The sequence below is a fragment of the Lipotes vexillifer genome, unplaced genomic scaffold, assembly GCF_000442215.2.
Source record: "Lipotes vexillifer unplaced genomic scaffold, Lipotes_vexillifer_v1.1 scaffold172, whole genome shotgun sequence".
Lineage (NCBI taxonomy): Eukaryota > Metazoa > Chordata > Mammalia > Artiodactyla > Lipotidae > Lipotes > Lipotes vexillifer.
Window position 1 is genome coordinate 1414764 of NW_006776799.1, and position 19350 is coordinate 1434113.

At 36.7% G+C, this 19350-nt stretch overlaps 1 protein-coding gene across 4 annotated transcripts in view; it reads left to right on the top strand.

Moving 5' to 3' along the window:
- The window catches only part of PPP1R9A (protein phosphatase 1 regulatory subunit 9A), a 318597-nt gene that overhangs the window by 258876 nt on the left and 40371 nt on the right, over positions 1-19350 (top strand). For all 4 annotated transcript variants that reach the window (XM_007450653.1, XM_007450652.1, XM_007450654.1 and 1 more), the window contains 3 exons: positions 2124-2353; positions 4299-4395; positions 5096-5267. In XM_007450653.1, coding sequence (XP_007450715.1) covers positions 2124-2353; positions 4299-4395; positions 5096-5267 — 499 coding nt within the window. The remainder of the gene's footprint in view (positions 1-2123; positions 2354-4298; positions 4396-5095; positions 5268-19350) is intronic.

The following is a 19350-nucleotide window of genomic DNA, read 5'->3' on the forward strand; positions in this document are numbered from 1 at the left end:
CACATTACTTATCTTTCATGGAGAAAACTTCCAATTTCTAATAATTAAATATTATGAAATTTAATATATGAATAATTTATTTTAGGTGCCAGGTGCTGCCAGAAATCTTTAGACAAGTTTAGTTCATGTTATTTAAATTTGTGGAGAAATACAGGTCTTGATAAAAGGAGTATATGTTTTTAGTTTATATATGAAATAATACATAATTCAGAAGGGCATTTTTAATTGGTAAATTATAAGGTACTTGTAAGTTTCTTGAACAGTGTTTAGTTTTATCAAGTACATAATTTCAAAGATTTAAAAATATCTTTTGAGTTACTTTAAAAACACAATACTGTTTATTTTTTATGGTCTTTTAAAAATTGAGACATAATTGCTCTCACACTACTAACAGTCCGTTTCCCTGTTCACATTAGATACACTTGTTTGGGTTTTTCCATGTGTTTTAAATGGAGATGAATTAGCAAGGCTATTTTGGTTAAACGGTATTTTTAGCTAATAACTCTGTAGCTCTTTAGTCAAAACATGTCTATACATCATTCATGGTTTCACCCAAGCTCTGTGAATAATAAGTTTTAAATTAGTAGCGGTTGGTAAATAAACAACTCGAACACGAAACATTGCTTAATAAAAGATGCAGCAAATACCCAGTCCTGTTTTAAATTGCCATGTTTCTTGTCATAGAACGGAAGAATAGAAGATTTTTTTTTAGTTGTTAGGTACAATCAGGGAAAAAGATTCACCTGGGATTGCAAGTGCTTTAACAAAGCTTATGTGTTAGATATTTAATCTAGAAAATTCTATAAATTAGTATTTTATATTTTTCTCAATATTATATTGGCATATAATAGCCATAGATTAGCTTGTTTTACTATGACTCTTTATATCCAAGTTGATAATAGGATTCCTAATTTTGAAATGTTTTTGACTACTTTTTACTTTGTAACCTGTTTTGCCAACGTGTTTAGTTTAAAATATACATAAAAACATATATTTCCACTTTCCGAACGATTTTGGAATGTTTTAGATTTTGAAAATTGATAGTTTATAATGACTGCATCCTTTTGAACTTTAACAGAGGCATGTGAAGTAGAAGAAACACTCGTTTAAATGTTAGCTGGTTATTGTGAATAAATGACCTTTGACCCCTTACCTGAGAGATCGGTCTTGAATGTCTTCAGAAATGAGGGGTTTGGACCAGTGTGTTATCTGTTCCTAAGCTTCCCTGAAAGCAGAAACCACAAGAAGCTGCCTTTCTGTCCCATCAGAGAGAGTTAAATTAATTCAGCAATCATTTATACTTTTACTCACACTGTCTTTTATACTTTTATTCAAATCGGGATTTATTAGGCTCTAGAAACTCAGAACAGTGTCAGCAAAATAATGAGCTACAAGCTATGTTCATGTCAGTTGAAATAAAAGATGTGATAATATCATCAAAAGGGATAGAAACAAAGTAAAAATCACTTTTATCAGATTATTATGCCCAAGGAGCTGTTCCAAGCATGCTGATGTGTTATATCACAGTTCCAATTAAAGACAACATAATTTAGTCTTAGAGGACGGACTTCAGTTACTTGTCCAAGGTTTAAAGGCCAATAATGGCAGAGCCTGGAATTCAAATCTAAACTGTATGACTCCACGGTCCCCCTCTTATCCATTAGGCCATACTGTGTGCTTCTGCCCCTCTCTCCTTCCCAGCTTGCCTCTCCCCACTCCCTTTTTAGTTAACTTTTTATTTATAATTATATGTTTAAAAAGAAAAAAGAAAAACTCTGAAAGAAAGCGTGTTGAAGTTCATTGGATAGAATCAAACTCTAAAACACTTTTTCCTGCTCAGAGAATTTCATACACCACATAGTGTGATGGAAAGATCATGCAAGTTGGAATCAGATCCATGTTTTGTCATTTATCAGATGTGTGACCTTCTACAAACATTTTCACTTTTCAAGGCTTCCATTTTATAATCTGTGTAATAATGAAAATAATACTCTTCTCATCTCAGTGTGTTTGATGATTTGAGTATATGTAACAAGGGAATTTAAAATACACTATAAAAATATGAGGGATTTTTGCTACAGAAGTACTCAGATAATGCTTGCTTTGATATTTGCTTTGTCCAGCTACAAGCAGCAGAAAATGAGAAAGTGAGGTGGGAACTAGAAAAAACCCAACTCCAGCAGAATATAGAAGAGAATAAAGAAAGAATGTTGAAGTTGGAGAGCTACTGGATTGAGGCTCAAACGTTATGCCACACGGTGAACGAGCACCTCAAAGAGACTCAAAGCCAGTATCAAGCCTTGGAAAAGAAGTACAACAAGGCAAAGAAACTGATCAAGGATTTTCAACAAAAGTAAGCAGCTTCTAATGACTAAAGAATAGTTGTGTGTATCTAAAGAAGGTTTATATCCAGTAATTTCATAATATCTAGTGGAAAAGAAAAGGTGACCTCAGAGTCATGCCCCTAAGGAGCATAGTTAATGCTTAAATAGGCATTACGTTTTAGAAATCTCTTGCATCATTTTTCATATGCGATTATAGTTTTTCTTCTATAATTATTTGGCAACCTCCTGTTTTGTTGTTGTTGTTAATCATTAATCGTAACTGTTAAACCATTTGAACCTCTATCCTTTTTGAAACATCTGTGATTTAGAAGCAAGAAGCCCAGCTGAAGTCATGCAGAATGACTATTGGATAAAGTACTTACAAAGCAGCAACTGGGGCCTTGATGAGGCTGCTTCTATGTCTATTCTTAGAATCAGTTAACTTCAGAATTTTCCTGCTACAGATAGTGTAAATATTGATTAGCAAGACCTCCTGCCCTGCCAGTTTCCTTCTTTTAGCTGTTGAGAGAATCAAAAGGGCCTTGGTTCACTGCAGTAAGAGACCATCACCACACTCTGCTTTTAAATTTCAACTGCTATTTCTGAGCTAATGCTGCTTTGCTTCCATCTGTTGAATCTTGGTGTAATTTCAGGGAGACTGACCAGGGAGATTTTTACGGGTTTTTTTCAACAGTTACTTCTGGCTAGCTAGAATAATAGAAAGTAGCACCAGTATCTCATCTGGTCTTCTATGTCAAGCCTTAAAAGCTAAGCATAGGGCTTCCCTGGTGGCTCAGTGGTTGAGGGTCCGCCTGCCGATGCAGGGGACACGGGTTCGTGCCCCGGTCCGGGAAGATCCCACATGCCACGGAGCGGCTGGGCCCGTGAGCCATGGCCGCTGAGCCTCCGCCTCCGGAGCCTGTGTTCCGCAACGGGAGAGGCCACAACAGTGAGAGGCCCGCGTACTGCAAAAATTTTTTAAAAGCTAAGCATATATGTAAGAGTCACCATAACTGTTATTTCCTATCATGGAAATAATGTTTGTAATGTTTAAAAGATATTGCTATAAAAAGTGTATTAGAAAGGAGGGAATTGTTCTTATGACCATGAATTCAGTACATCACTATTTTAACTCTTTTTACCAAATATATACCTAACTCTATTTCATGTAATAATTTTATAATAAATTCTATCAAATTTGCATATTGCATTCCAGACTCTCAAAATGCAGGTATTTCTCCTTTTCCCCATATTATCCTCAGGTATGTAGTGACAGCTCCCCCTCAGTGTTTCTGACCCAACAGCCCCTCTACTGTCATTTATAGGAAGCAATCTTATTATAATTATCTTTTTAAAACTCTTACCATCCAGTTCCATCAGTTTACTAGGTAAATGACTTTATAAATGTGGAATTATATCTACTTGACATGTAATTATCTCCACTAAATTATCCAATATGGGTCATTAGTTCAGTAGCTTCTATCTAAATATGATAGAACGGGTGCTCTAGAGTCAGGAGCTACAGATGAAAATCTTAGTAAGCAGAACCAAAGCATTTTTCTTTACTTTGTAATCCATTAAGACATTTTTTTTTTTTTTGCGGTATGCGGGCCTCTCACTGTTGTGGCCTCTCCCGTTGCGGAGCACAGGCTCCGGATGCGCAGGCTCAGCGGCCATGGCTCACAGGCCCAGTCGCTCCGCGGCATGTGGGATCTTCCCGGACCGGGGCACAAACCTGTGTCCCCTGCATCAGCAGGCGGACTCTCAACCACTGCACCACCAGAGAAGCCCCCATTAAAACATTTTATTTGCTTTCATTACTAGATACCTTTTCTCTGTGGTTGAGTTTTGTTTATTTAAACAGCTGTCTAGTTATTTATTTCACTGTGCAGTTCATTGCTTCTGATAAGAATTTTTACATTTCCTCATTTATTGAGTGTTTGATGCAATGAGATCTATTATTTTCTTCTTAAGAGAACTTGATTTCATCAAAAGACAGGAAGCAGAAAGAAAGAAAATAGAAGATTTGGAAAAAGCTCATCTTGTGGAAGTTCAAGGCCTGCAAGTACGGGTGAGTTATATGCTCAAAGCCACTGAGTAATAGGGCAGCCAGACAAAAGTATAATTTGAAAAGATACATGCACCCCCATGTTCATAGCAGCACTATTTACAATAGCCAAGATGTGAAAACAACCTAAATGTCCATCGACAGATGAATGGATAAAGAAGATGTGGTACATGTATACAATGGGCTATTACTCAGCCATTAAAAAGAATGAAATAATAGAGATTATCACACTAAGTGAAGTAAGTCAGAAAAAGACAAATACCATATGATATCACTTACATGTGGAATCTAAAATACAACACAAATGAACATATCTATGAAACAAAAACAGACTTACAGACATAGAGAACAGACTTGTGGTTGCCAAAGAGGCGGGAGGGTTGAGGAGGGAAGGGCTGGGGGTTTGGGATTAGCAGAAGCAAACTATTATATATAGGTTGGATGAACAGCAAGATCTTACTGTATAGCACAAGGAACTATGTTCAATATCCTGTGGTAAACCATAATGGAAAAGAATTTGAAAAGGATATATATATATGTATAACTGAGTCACTTTGCTAAATAGCAGAAATTAAACACAACATTGTAAATCAACTATATTTTAATAAAATTAAAAAAAAAGAAGAATAGGTAGTTTTGCCTAGTGCTTGGAGAGAAGTGCTGATTTAGGGTTTCATGAATGGATATTTTTTTTCTCTCTTAGATTAGAGATTTGGAAGCTGAGGTGTTCAGGCTACTGAAGCAAAATGGGACTCAAGTTAACAATAACAACAACATCTTTGAGAGAAGAACATCTCTTAGTGAGGTCTCTAAAGGAGATACCTTGGAGAACTTGGATGTCAAGCAGACATCTTGTCAAGATGGCCTAAGTCAAGGTTTGTTTAACCTAACCATAAAAAATGTTTTTAATGACTGTAAAATTTGGCCTTACATTCTTCTTTTTTTAACTCAGAGATTTAAAAGTTGAAAAAGTCTTCCTGCCGTGGGAAAGAAAAACGAGCTTATCAAAATAGGAAGTTATAATTTTTCTCTCATCTTATCAAAAATAAATCTTTGATGTAAAGAATTAACAGAATTCCAAATCGGACAAGTCAGATATTATTTTTAAACCACCATAAAATTGATAAGCTTAATAAACTGCCTTAAATTGATAGCTCTTCCCATATGGGGTGAGTTACACTACTTAAGTATTAATTAGTAAGGCTTAAAATGAGTGATTTTTAAGTCCCTAGGAAGAAGATCTTTTTCATAACATCAGAAGGCTGGCTTCTAGCACTTGGAATTCACTGAGTTAAGAAGTTCTGTGTAGTTTTCTGCTTTTACCTCGATGTCCTGTGTATATGTCTCATTCTTTCCTGTCAGAGACCAAATCAGACCAGAACACGGGAAGCATTTTGTATTGTGAATGGCTGTCTTCTTTCATACACCAACCATAAATAAATCACTTATTTGCTTCCCTCACACACGCCTGTGCATAGACTGTGTGTATAAGAATGTGTATGAATGTTTTAATATGTATAGTGTATTTATAAATTAGGGAATGTATAAGAATTCATAACGATAAATGCACAGGCGGACATAAAACCGTTTATTTCATCTTTTAAAATAGGTACCTAGTAGACCTTAGAAAAAGTGAAAATAAAAGAATGTCATGTGGCCGCATTGTCGTGAAGGGACTGACAACTCACAGGCAGTGGTTTGACATGCAGTAAAACTGTGATCACTAATGAGCTGTTTAATTCTTTGATGCTCTTTCGCACATAGTAAAATGTCTCCAGTGAGATTTTCCTGATAAACAAGTGTTTATATCATATCATTAACTTTCAGAACTAAACTCTTAGCCGTTGAAAGTGAAAAGTATTGGAAATTTTCATTTAAAAGTAAAGTGGTATTTAGAGATTTGCATCTGTTCACTAAGTTTGTATCCTTTTGCTGTGTTTTCCCTTACTAAGACATAATCTGTAAATAATGCCTCCCAGGCAGTTAAAGAAGAGTATTTAGCACCAACATTACCACTAACTGAAGAGGTGTGTGACTTTAGGAAGGTCATTCAACTTCTCTGGCTTGGTCTTTTACTATGTATAATATCAAAATGGCAACACTTCTTTCTTCTCCACCCTAAAGGGTGTTTGAGGTGAAAAAAAGAAATTTTATTAGAGCTTTTATGGAGTTACAATTTTTATATCTGGAACTCGATAAGATTGTTTTCTTAAAAAAGTCAGAAATCAAATCAATGTATTTTTTCACCTTTTTGAATATTTTAATTCTTCAAATTCATCATAGTTTATAATAAATATATATTCCTGCTATGCCATACACAAAGTATGATCAGTAACCAGTAGCTTTCCAGAGTCTAATTCATTTCTGTTCATTTCTTTTAGTTCAGAAATCTGTATCTTGTCAAACATATAATTAATGGTATTTATTAAATTATATGACTACAGAATATCAACAAACTATACTATAAACATGCTGATTTGGACTAAAACCTTACATTTCTTCTGAACCCTTTTTCTTCTATTCTACACCCTCCATTTTGCCACATAATTATCAGTTTCCCTAGCAACACTGTCAGTTCACGGTGAGATGCAGAGACTGCTAATTCTTCCTGAAACCAATCCATGCTTGTGCAGTAGAGGTAGAATCAGTCATCTCAGACATTAGTAGCATATACATATCAAGCGGTGCTCTCCAGTTTTGCCGCCGAGGACAGTCAGTGATAAATCTCCTTGAATTTCAGTTGCTTGATCACATAAACTGAAATGGCTTGGTCATTCACTCTCTTCACTCTCTCCTTCCTTTTCTTTCACATTTCATTCTAACATAGATTTTCACTGACCTATAACTGATAATCCTTTTGCTTCACTGAGCTGCCTCAGACCCAAAAAGATGCTAAACCACTCATCCTATCAATAAAACACTCCAGTGCTTGGAAAACAAATCAGAACTGGACAGTCCACAGGAGGTGGGGAGGTAAAGCACTGCACCTCAAGGGCGCAGACTAGCAGAACTGACTTCAACCGCTGTACCCATCCTGTTGCAAAAAGGTGTGTGTTGCGGGGGAGGGTGATCATTAATTACCAAATGGCTTGCGTTTGGTCCGCTGCTTTACGTCCCTTTCTGAACCTCTAGGACTTCAGCGTTCCCTAGCAACAGAAGCAAAGGATCAATTTAGAAAAGTGCTTTTCAGAGCATTCCTATCTAGCTACTGACCATGGTCACTCAATGAGCAAGAGGTAGAACCAGGAGCTGGACTCATCCAGCTCCACAGCCCATTTTCTTAACTATTCAACTGAACCGTACTGGTTTTCTGGAGTCTGCTGCTTCTCCTAGACAAACTGATAGGAACTCTTTGCCCCCAGAAAAGGCTGAAATCATAGGAAGTCAGGAAATCCAAAGCAATACCATTAATAGTTTTGAGGCATAACAGGAACTGGGTCACTGCTAGGTTTGTAAGTGTAATTCAAGGATCCCTTTGAAGTTTGGGCATTACTACCAAATGCTTCTTTTATTTCACACCCATCTACTCAGCCAGTGGGGCACTGATTAGATAACACTGCAAGTTATCTTCTCCAAAGTATGAACATGGAAGATGGTATATAAAGCATTTTATCCTTAGTTCTTTTACTTACTATTTCTTAACTCTAATGAGAACTGTGCAAGAAGAAAAAAGACTTAAATTGCAAGATAGAGGATTATAGGAAAGTCTAGACTTGCATAATAAATTGTGGCTGGAATTAGTCAATCCTGATATCTTTTTTTTTTTTTAAGATTTGTTATTTATTTATTTATGTTTGGCTGCATCGGGTCTTAGTTAAGGCATGCAGGATCTTTTGTTGTGGCTTGCGGGCTTCTCTCTAGTTGCATTGTGCGGGTTTTCTTTTCTCTAGTTGTGGTACACAGGCTCCAGGGTGCTTCTGTTCTGTAGTTTGTGGCATGCACGCTCTCTAGTGAGAGACGCAAGCTCAGTAGCTGTGGCGCACGGGCTTAGTTGCCCCGCTGCATGTGGGATCTTAGTTCCCTATCCAGGGATCGAACCCACGTCCCCTGCATTGGAAGGCAAATTCTTTACCACGGAACCACCAGGAAAGTCCCAATCCCAATATCTTTAAAAATAAAAATATTTCTTAGCTACTTTTTAGGTAATTTAAGAATATCCTAGAGAAAGGAGCATAATGATAATGAAAGTAATATCTTATTGCTGTTTCTCTTTTCCCTTTTACTCTTTTTCCACAGAATGGTTCAGCTGTTGCAATAAGACCCCAGGTTTCTTTTTTTTTAATTAATTTTTATTTATTTATTTATTTATTTTGGCTGCGTTGGGTCTTCATTGCTGCCCATGGGCTTTCTCTAGTTGCGGTGAGTGGAGGCTACTCTTCGTAGTGGTGTGCGGGCTTCTCATTGCGGCGGCTTCTCTTGTTGTGGAGCACCGGCTCTAGGCGCGAGGTCTTCAGTAGTTGTGGCACATGGCTCAGTAGTTGTGGCTTGTGGGCTCTAGAGTGCAGGCTCGGTAGTTGTGGCACACAGGCCTAGTTGCTCCACGGCATGTGGGATCTTCCTGGACCAGGGCTCGAACCTGTGTCCCCTGCACTGGCAGGCAGATTCTTAACCACTGTACCACCAGGGGAGTCCCAGGCCCCAGGTTTCTTAAAAGTAGATCTCAGATAGTAGTCCACATTTGAATTCTGAACCCAGTAAGCATGGTCCCAAACCTGGGATTTGTGGACATATCAGTAGAACTCTGAGCCTGCTTAGATATTCAGGCCAGCTAATTCTTTGGTCAGTAGGCCCTATCATATGGTATTTGCTTATTGTGACCCATTTGTTAGCTTATTGGTTTGCACAGAATCTGATTTTCCTGAATTGAATCGTTTTTTGTAACTTACTCATATTTAAATAAAGTCTTTATCAGGAAGAGCAAGGGGAAGTAAACAACTGCCATTAAGGGTATTTGCCTTTTTCACCACCTGTGCGTTTTAAAATTTTTATATTTCATTCATCATGCACTGTCTAGAAATAACTTGGAGTGACACCTTTATATGACAGGATAGAGTGAATTGAGAGTGGCAAGATAAAGGAGAACAATGAGGATGAGGACAGAGTAGAACCAGATATGATGCTACAAGTGTATATACCATATTTATATTATTTCTGAAGCTAAGTCTTTAATTTGGCTGTAAACTTTCTAGTCATCAGAAGGAGATGGAAACCCTGGTCCATTACATTCTACACAGTGTTCATAAGATTAAGACAAACCATCTGCTCAAGAGAAGTATAACTATTGGTACAAATAATGCATGATTTGGAGCAGTGATATTAATATTGCTAACATCCTTACAGTAGATCCACTGATGATTGTATTAGGGCATTTTCACACAGTGAACCTCAGTGTGGACTAATGGCATCACATAAATATACAATGTACTGTTCAGTAAAAGCAATTTAAATTACTGAGAGGAGAGGATGTATAAGAAATGATGGTACTTAGCTCTCTGTTGACCTAGGTTGGTGCTCAGGTGCTCTGTCACGTATGTCAGGTCAAATTTGTTAACCGTATTCAAAACTTCTAGAATGTGTTACTGAGGGAGATGCATCAAAAAATAACACTATAATTGTAGATTTATCTGTTTCTTCTTTTGGTTATGTCGGTTTTTGCTTTATGTGTTTGAGGTGATGTTAATGGATACATACAATTTAGAATCGTTATATCTTCTTGGTAGATTGACCTCTGATCATTAGGAAATGTCCCTCTTTATTTCTAGTAATTCACCTTGTTATCGATTTTGTGAGATTTGAAGAGCTGTGTCACCTTTCTTTTAGTAAAGTGTTTGTGTGGTATCTTTTCCCATTCTTTTACTGCAAATTTTCCATGTCTTTTATAAGCAATGGCTAGTTGTTTATTTCTATTACAGTCTCAATCTTGCTTTTAAAAAATTTTCTCAATCTTTAAGATGCATTTAGAACATTGCTATTTAATTTATTTACTGATATATTGAGTTTAGATCTAACATCTTACTCTTTGTTTCTAATCTAACAAAAAATCTTCCTTTGTTCTTTTTATCTGCTTTCTTGCCTTCTTTTGGATTAATCAAGTGGGGATTTCTTTTCTTATTTATTTTTTCCTATATTAACTTTATTCTTTGTGTGGTTACCTACAGATAAAATTAGAATATTTGCTGGAGAGGATGGATTGACTATTCATTAAGATGTCCCCATTCAACTGTTGTAGGGGGTTTGTTTGTTTGTAAACAAGTTTATTAGCATGATTAAAAACATTTTGGGGGGCTTCTCTGGTGGCACAGTGGTTGAGAGTCCACCTGCTGATGCAGGGGACACGGGTTCGTGCCCCAGTTCGGGAGGATCCCACATGCCGCAGAGTGGCTGGGCCCGTGAGCCATGGCCACTGAGCCTGCGCGTCTGGAGCCTGTGCTCCACAATGGGAGAGGCCACAACAGTGAGAGGCCCGCATACCACAAAAAAAACAAAACAAAACAAAACAAAAAAACATTTTTTGAATAATGACAAAGAATTTCTAAACATGAAAGAATATCAGTGGCTATACCTTATAACCAATATTTGAAATTGAATGGGCAAGCTTTTTTGCCAGTCTTCCTTTTATTAAAAAAAATCCATTTATTGGTTCCATGTGAAGTCACGACTTGTTTTGTTTGGGAATGAGTCCATACTGCAACTAAGCATAAAAAAAACCTTCCATAATTGGAGCGTGACCTGCATTACCGAGTAAAGAGTTGGTAAAAATCCTCAAAGCGTTGGGGATTTGTTTTTTCTTAAAAACAAAAAAACATTCTTTTTATACAAGTGTTGTAGTTCTTTGTGAGCTTTTAATAAATATAAATTGTCAGTAAGTTAGAGGTTATACTCCCTGGAAAATGCCTTGAGTATGGTTTTCTGTGTAGCTAATGTAGTATAGATCTGTATATTTAACAGTTAGGATGGATATGGGGTTAATACAGGTTTCTGAGGTTTAAACTAACATTATTGTGTTCTGGAATAGAGTTCCCCCTCTACTCTCAGCTGAGCGGAGTGAACGCCCACTGGCTGGCCAGAATTCTCTTTATTTAAAAAAAAAAAACCTACTTGTTCACAAAGGTAAATGTTGAATCCAGAAATGTATTTTAAAGTCTACTTGTATATTATCATGACCAACTGTGTCTATGTAAGAAACACAAAGTTGGTTCAACATTTTAAAACTCATATAATTCACACATTAACTAGAGGAAAAATGTATATAATCATTTTATTAGATGAAGACAAACAATAAAGTTGAACAGTTATTCATGGTAAAAAGTTTATTAAGCTAGAAATACATAGGAACTTTCTTAACTTGTTATGTGAGGCCAACCAACAAAAGTCTCTATCAATCATCATATTTAGTGGTCAAATGTTAAAATCAAGAATTTCCTTTAAAATTAAGAATATTTTTAACATTTCACCACTAAATGTTTTTTTTTAATAAATTTATTCATTTATTTACTCTTGGCTGCATTGGGTCTTCGTTGCTGCGTGCGGGCTTTCTCTAGTTGCGGTGAGCAGGGGCTACTGTTTGTTGTGGTGCACGGGCTTCTCATTGTGGTGGCTCCTCTTGTTGTGGAGCACGGGCTCTAGGTGCGCAGGCTTCAGTAGTTGTGGCACGCGGGCTCAGTAGTTGTGGCTCACTGGCTCTAGAGTGCAGGCTCAGTAGTTGTGGCTCACGGGCCTAGTTGCTGCGCGTCATGTGGGATGTTCCCGTACCAGGGCTCGAACCTGTGTCCCCTGCATTGGCAAGCGGATTCTTAACCACTGTGCCACCAGGGAAGTCCCCCACTAAATGTTTATTACTACATCTATTCACTGTTATCCTAGAGGTCCTAGCAAGTAGTAGACAAGCAAAAGAGATAAAAAAATATAAGGAGTGAAAAGAGGCAAAACTATCATTATTCACAGATAATAAAATTGAATACATAAAAAAACTCGAGCCTACAGGTCGTTAGAATTGAGAATTTAGCAGGGTGGATGGCTCTTAGAATCACAAGACATCAGTCAACTCTGACAAACAAAAAACGTAACTTTTTAAAATATAAATTTATTTATTTATTTATTTATGGCTGTGTTGGGTCTTCATTGCTACGCGCGGGCTTTCCTCTAGTTGCAGTGAGCAGGGGCTACTCTTCATTGCGGTGCTTGGGCTTCTCATTGCAGTGGCTTCTCTTGCTGCGGAGCACCAGCTGTAGGCGCGCGGGCTTCAGTACTTGTAGTTTGCGGGCTCTAGAGCGCAGGCTCAGTAGTTTTGGCGCACGGGCTTAGTTGCTCCGTGGCATGTGGGATCTTCCTGGACCAGGGCTCGAACCCGTATGCCCTGCATTGGCAGGTGGATTCTTAACCACTGTACCACCAGGGAAGTCCCAAAAAACGTAATTTTTTACAAGCTACCATTTATGATAGCAACAAAAAATATAAGGTAGCTAGTATGAATTTAACAAAAGAAGCTCAAGACCCATGAAAAGACATTCAAGAAGACCCATATAAATCAAAAGAGATAGGAAGCCTCAATATTGTAAAAATGATATGCCAAATTAATCTATGTATTCCATACAGTTTCCATCAGAATTTGAACAGGGTTTTTTTTTTTTTTTTTTTTTAACATGACAAGTTGTTTCTAAAATGTAGGTGGAAGAACAACTTGACCCAGAATAGTCAAGATACTCCTGAAGAAAACCAAGGTGAGGGAACTTGTTCTTTCAGATGCTGAGATTCATTGTAAAGCAATAGTATTAAGACAGTGTAGTGTAATCTCAGCAATTGACAAGTAGACCAGTGCAACAGAATAGAGTCCAGAAACAGACTGATCCATTCATGTTAGTTTGAGAATGATACAAAACTGACATTGCAGATTAGTGGGGCAAGGATGGACTAACAAATGTCTGGGAAAATTGACGATTCAAATGGAAAAAAATGAAATTGGATCTCATGAAATAGAATTCATTCATGAAATAGATTTCAGATGGATTGTAGTCTCAGATATGAAAGGCAACATTTATAACTTATAGAAGAAAATATAAGAGAATGCTTATGTGATTTCTTATTTAACACAAAAAAATCCAAATCATAAGAAAAGTTTGATAAATTTGACCACAGTAATATTAAGAAAATCTGATCATGAAAAGATACTATAAAAACATAGAAAGAGAAGCCAAAAATTGAGAGAAGATATTTACAGCCCATGTAACTAAGAAAAAAGATTGTTATCGTTATCCAGAATGTACTTAAAACTTACCCCAATCATAAGAAAATACAACTAACATAATAGAAAAATGGACAAAACACATAAGCAGTCTGTTCACAAATGAGGAAACCCAAAGATTGGTGAACATAAATAAACATTCAACCTCATTAATAAAAATAAAATGATCGGCAAAGATAAAGTTTCACAGTAATATGTGATAGCCAGTATGTAGGGGAAAAAGAGAAAACTCATACAATTATTTTGTTAAAACAATTTGATATTATCTAGTAAAATGGAAGATGTACAAATTCTATGGCCCAATAAGTTCACTCCTGTGTATATATATATATGCTCTCCAGAAATTCTTGTTGTGTACCAGGAGACATGTTCAAAAATGCACAGCAACATCATTCATAATAGCTACAGTAAAAAGTTAATTAATTCTAGTCAAACCTTTCAACATAATGTTGAGCAAACAAAAAAAATGATTTGAAGAATATTATGTACAGTTCATTACCATGTATATAAAGTTTAAAAGCAAGCAAAATTAATCAGTATATTCTTTAGAGATACTTTTGTGGAATAACTAGGAGAAAAAAACAGGGGTTACAACTAGGAACGGGACATAGAGAGGGCTTCAAAAGTACTAACTTTGTTTCTTAGGCTTTATAGTAGGTACATGGGTGTCTTTTTTTCCCCCTTCTATTTCTATATGACGTACATATATGGTATACTTTTTTGCATAAATAAAATATTTTAAAATAAAAAGAATTAAGTAGCATAATTAAAAGATGAGAATGAGAAAAACCACAAAAGATTTTTAGGCTTAAAATATTAGTTGAAGATTTTTAAGGAAAAAAAAAGCCAGCACCAGCCAGACATTTACATCGATAAGGAAGTTCATGAGGTCTTTGGACTCCTCCAAGAAATTATTTTCTGCTGAGGCTGTAACTATGTGTAGCCTTTGTGTTTCCCTGAGCCCTCAATGTTAGTGGCTCTTTTCTGCTACCTGTAGATATGAGGCCAGGCCAGACTCCTACCACCGCATCTGATTTATTTCCTGGTAGAGTCTGAGAGTACATTAAACATTCACTTTTAGCACTGGAACCCAGAATTTTAAAAGAAGGTTAAAGACATGATTAAAGTCAGAATTCATGAAATGGAAAGTTATTAAAAGGAAAGCGAATGCTTACACTACATCATCAGGAGTGTCTTATACAAGTGCATGAGATACAGAGCAGTGAAGTAATTAATTCCATGCTGTCATGTTGTTTAGCTCTAAATTGGGGCAGGGGAGAATTCTTGACTAGATTCAAGCTTTCTTTATCATGCCTATAGATATAATTTTTTGGTAAACTTTCACAATTTTTATTTTTCCTGAACAGATTATTTTCAGTAATTTTTAAAAATATTTATTTGTTTATTTTTGGCTGCGTTGGGTTTTCACTGTTGCGGCGAGCGGGGGCTACTCTTTGTTGCAGTGCACGGGCTTCTCATTGCAGTGGCTTCTCTTGTTGCAGAGCACAGGCTCCAGGTGTGTGGGCTTTAGTAGTTGCAGCGCGTGGACTCAGTAGCGGTGTGCGGGCTCTAGAGCGCAGGCTCAGTAGTTGTGGTGCATGGACTTAGTTGCTCCGCGGCATGTGGGATCTTCCCGGGCCAGGGCTCAAACCCATGTCCCCTGCTTTGGCAGGCGGATTCTTAACCACTGCACCACCAGGGAAGTCCCTTCAGTAACTCTTGATCCCCAATAAGTAATTTTGACCATGAAATATTATTGAATTGCACTAATTAAAGGTTGAACATACCCAGTAAATCACTGTGGAAAATTTTAATGAACAAGCCAAATAAATGAGAAATCAGTACTTATTGATTGTTTTCTGGCATATCATTAAAACCAAAATCTGTTCTCTTACTCAAAAAGCAAAGCACCTAAATTGCCTGTCTAGTTTGGTGCAAGTTTTGCATCTGTCTATGTGTAAGCCGTTAAGACTTTTGTTGACAAATCAATGAGGCATTCAGAATAAAGGAGGTATTTAGTGGCAAAACGGCAACTCTCCTTGGTTCATATTTCTCACTGCATCTTCATAAGTTCACAGAAGTCACCAGACCCTTCAGTCATACTGAGAATATGTATTAGTGCTTGAAGAGATCTAAAGTTGTTTTGATGGAAAGCAAGTTATTTTTTTTTTAATTAATTGATTTATTTTTGGCTGCATTGGGTCTTTGCTGCTGCGCACGGGCTTTCTCTAGTTGCAGCGAGTGGGGGCTACTCTTCGTTGTGGTGTGTGGGCTTCTCATTGTGGTGGCTTCTCTTGTTGCGGAGCATGGGCTCTAGGCGCACAGGCTTCAGTAGTTGTGGCATGTGGGCCAAGTAATTATGGCTCGCAGGCTCTAGAGCACAGGCTCAGCAGTTGTGGCACACGGGCTTAGTTGCTCCATGGCATGTGGGATCTTCCCGGACCAGGGCTCAAACCCGTGTCCCCTGCACTGGCAGGCAGACTCTTAACCACTGCGCCACCAGGGAAGTCCCGAGCAAGTTATTTTTTCAGAAGCTAAGTAATTTTCTGTTCATTTTAGGAAAAGTGAGCTACTTCATATTTTATTTTGGCCTTTGAGTATTTTGGCTTTTGAATAAAATTCAATTAAAATAAAATTTTATTCAGAAGCCAGTTGAACTGTAAAGGTAGATTATGATCTTCTGGAAGTCAAGACAATTTTAACCCAAATGTGGAATATAGCTCCTTTTCAAGGAAATGTCACAAGATAGCTGTGTTTTGAAGTGTTTCTTATATTTTATAAATATGCTCTGGTTCACCGTGGAATCCTAATTTTATAGATTGGAAGACAGCGTATGATTATGCTAAGGTAAGCTGACTAAACGAATTAGCTGGGAAATCAGGGTGGAGGGATGTAAAAGTAGGAAGGAGAAGATGCTGCACGGGGTGGTTTGTATATGAAGTATGTGCAGTGGGTTCCTGTAGATTATTTAAGATTTCACTTGTCTACCAGCCAAGAGGGAAACACAGTCAATCATGGGGTCACAGCACCTATAGAATTAAAACTCGAACGATGAACAGCTATTTCTGGAATCAGGACCAGAAAATTCTCTTGTGTGCATGGTTCTGAACAGTCTGCCAACCATATCGTTCCAGTAGTTATAGTACTGAGATCCTTAAGGTTTTTTCTGTTAATGTGGGGCACAGACATCAGGTTATAACTGAATTCTCTTAGGTGGACATGAAGTAATGTTCTACTTCAATACTGTGCCCTGATTATTTCTGAGACCTGTAGGAAATTCCACTTATGAGGAAAGTTAGGAAAAATTAGAACGTATTTGAAAATTTGAAACAACTCTGTTGCTTGTGAGTTTTCTGATGAAACGGAAGGGTTTGGGGCACCAAAAAGTCATTCTTATTTTTATTTTGGTTTTAATGTTTTATTTATTCAAGTTATATTATCAAAAACCTAGTTCTTTTCATTTTAAAACTTGATTTGCAAATCACTGCTAAGTGATCTTTGAAGAATATTTAGTTCCTATTTACAGACTTAGCTAATTGAACATGTACAAACGTTTAAAATTGCATTTATAAATTTGTTATATTTGATTTCCTTTTTAAGTACTGTTGTTAGCAACTGACAGTCTTTGCAAGTACTTAAGAAGCTCTTATACATCTGTTCTATTAAACTTACAAGTATTGTGATCTTTAAAGTTTTCTTAAATCTTCTAATGCTGTATTATGCAACTCAGTCTTCCTCTAGTCAAAAGATACTTTCCCATTTAGGAAGCCAACAAGTATCACCTCAGGTAACTTAGGTTATTTTCTACCAAAGACATAAAATCTGAGTTCTTCCCATACTAATCAAGGAAGATGTTATGTCACAGTATATAATTTGGGGACTTGCCTAACTAGCATGCTTGGAATTAACTAATATCCAGAGATTATTGACAGAAAAACTGATTAGATTCCTATAAGCAACCCTGAGTGAGAATACAGACGCTTGTTTATTGTTGTTATGTCAAAGGCACTATAGTGTTAAGAAAAGGATATTCACATAAACCACCTGCCTAGACCCAAGCTCTGACATGACTTCATAGTCCTACTCACAGCCGGTTTGCCCATTTGATTTGATTTTACATTTCTTCAAATTTTGGGTAATGCAGATCTTTTCTATCAGAGTCTAAAGACAGCTTACAGTGAAGGAGTCCGAAGATATTTAAATGCCCTGTTGTCTAAATCTCAATTCTGTATCCCTTTATATTCTCAGAATCAAGCAACTCTTACAAGTATTTCAAGTGATATATGATGGAATTTAGTTTTTTATATAGTTTTTTTCTGACTTGTAGTCACTTCTTCCATGGGTAGTCTAGCCTAAGTGGCATTACTAAAGAGTCATTCCTGAGATATGAGCTGTAGAAATGATCCCTGAAAGTATAGTCTTAAGAGATATAGACAGCAAAATTTGGACCTCTCTCCCCTTTGAGAATAGGAGTGTAGGTTGACCATAAGCTGAAGAAGCCTAAGTTAAATATCAGACTGCACTGGAGAAGCACTACATTAAAACAAATTACCTTATTATGTTTCAAAACCATACAGGTAGTTTTGAGATTGCATTTATTCATAAATAGGTGAAAAAAGAATTCCTCAATGTTTTTCAAAGATTAGCAAATGAAATATGTAGTTCATACAACAGTAAACTCAGACCTAATTAAAAAATTAAGAAACAGCAATAATCTTCTGCTTGTTCTAAAATGGTAAGAAATCAAATCAGCCTCCTAAAATTTCATAAATACTACTTGGGATACAAATTTATCAGGTTTTGGGTGGTTATAAAGAATTCGACTATTAAGAGTTCAGAGTGAGAGTTACCCATGGATGGGTTCCTAACCAAAGTGCTATCATAAGGTGAGCTGAAGTTGTATAACTTGGTCTCAAATTACCGTGTCTGATTCAGTACATCCTCCCCATACAATACTGAAACAAAGTAGTAACTGGAAGGAAGCTAAACTATAGGGCCCTTATTTAGTCCCAATCACCTGGCAGTAAAATAGCAAGGCAGGCAAACAGTCTCCATAGATGTGATGAAAGAACAGCCATCTCACTTAGGGCAGGCTGATAGTCACAGGGATTTTGACAGAGTATCCTGGGCTGATACCAACATCTGATAATCCTGAGTCCTAGAACACTAGAGCTATCAGATTAGAATGGAATTAAGATGTCTGTAAAAGTAAATTTACTGAATATGTGTTTTTTCGTTTTTATTAATTTTAACTACATAAGTAATATATAGTTTTTTTTAATACCTAACACACACACAAAAAAAAAACACAAATTTAACATTACAAATAAGACTAAAGTACCTGTTGACCAACATCTCCAAATCTAATATCTTCTTTGGAGGTAAGCACCATTATCAGTATGAAGTATGTCTTTCCAGCTCGCTTGCTGTGCAATTGTATGCATATGTTTACTGTTGGAAAAATGTATTTTATGTTGCTGGGATTTTTTAATATTTAAAATGAATATACACGTTGTTCTGCACCTTGCTTTAGTCACTTAAGAATATCTTGCTAATCTTTTTATGTCAGTAAATAAAGACATTTGTTGAGTGCTTATAATGTACTCTTTCAAGCATTTGTATATCTATTTAATGCATTTAGTCTTCATGACAATGCAGTTATTATTATGTTGTTGTTATCGTGACCATTTTAGCAGCTGAGGATTCTGAGGGAAAGA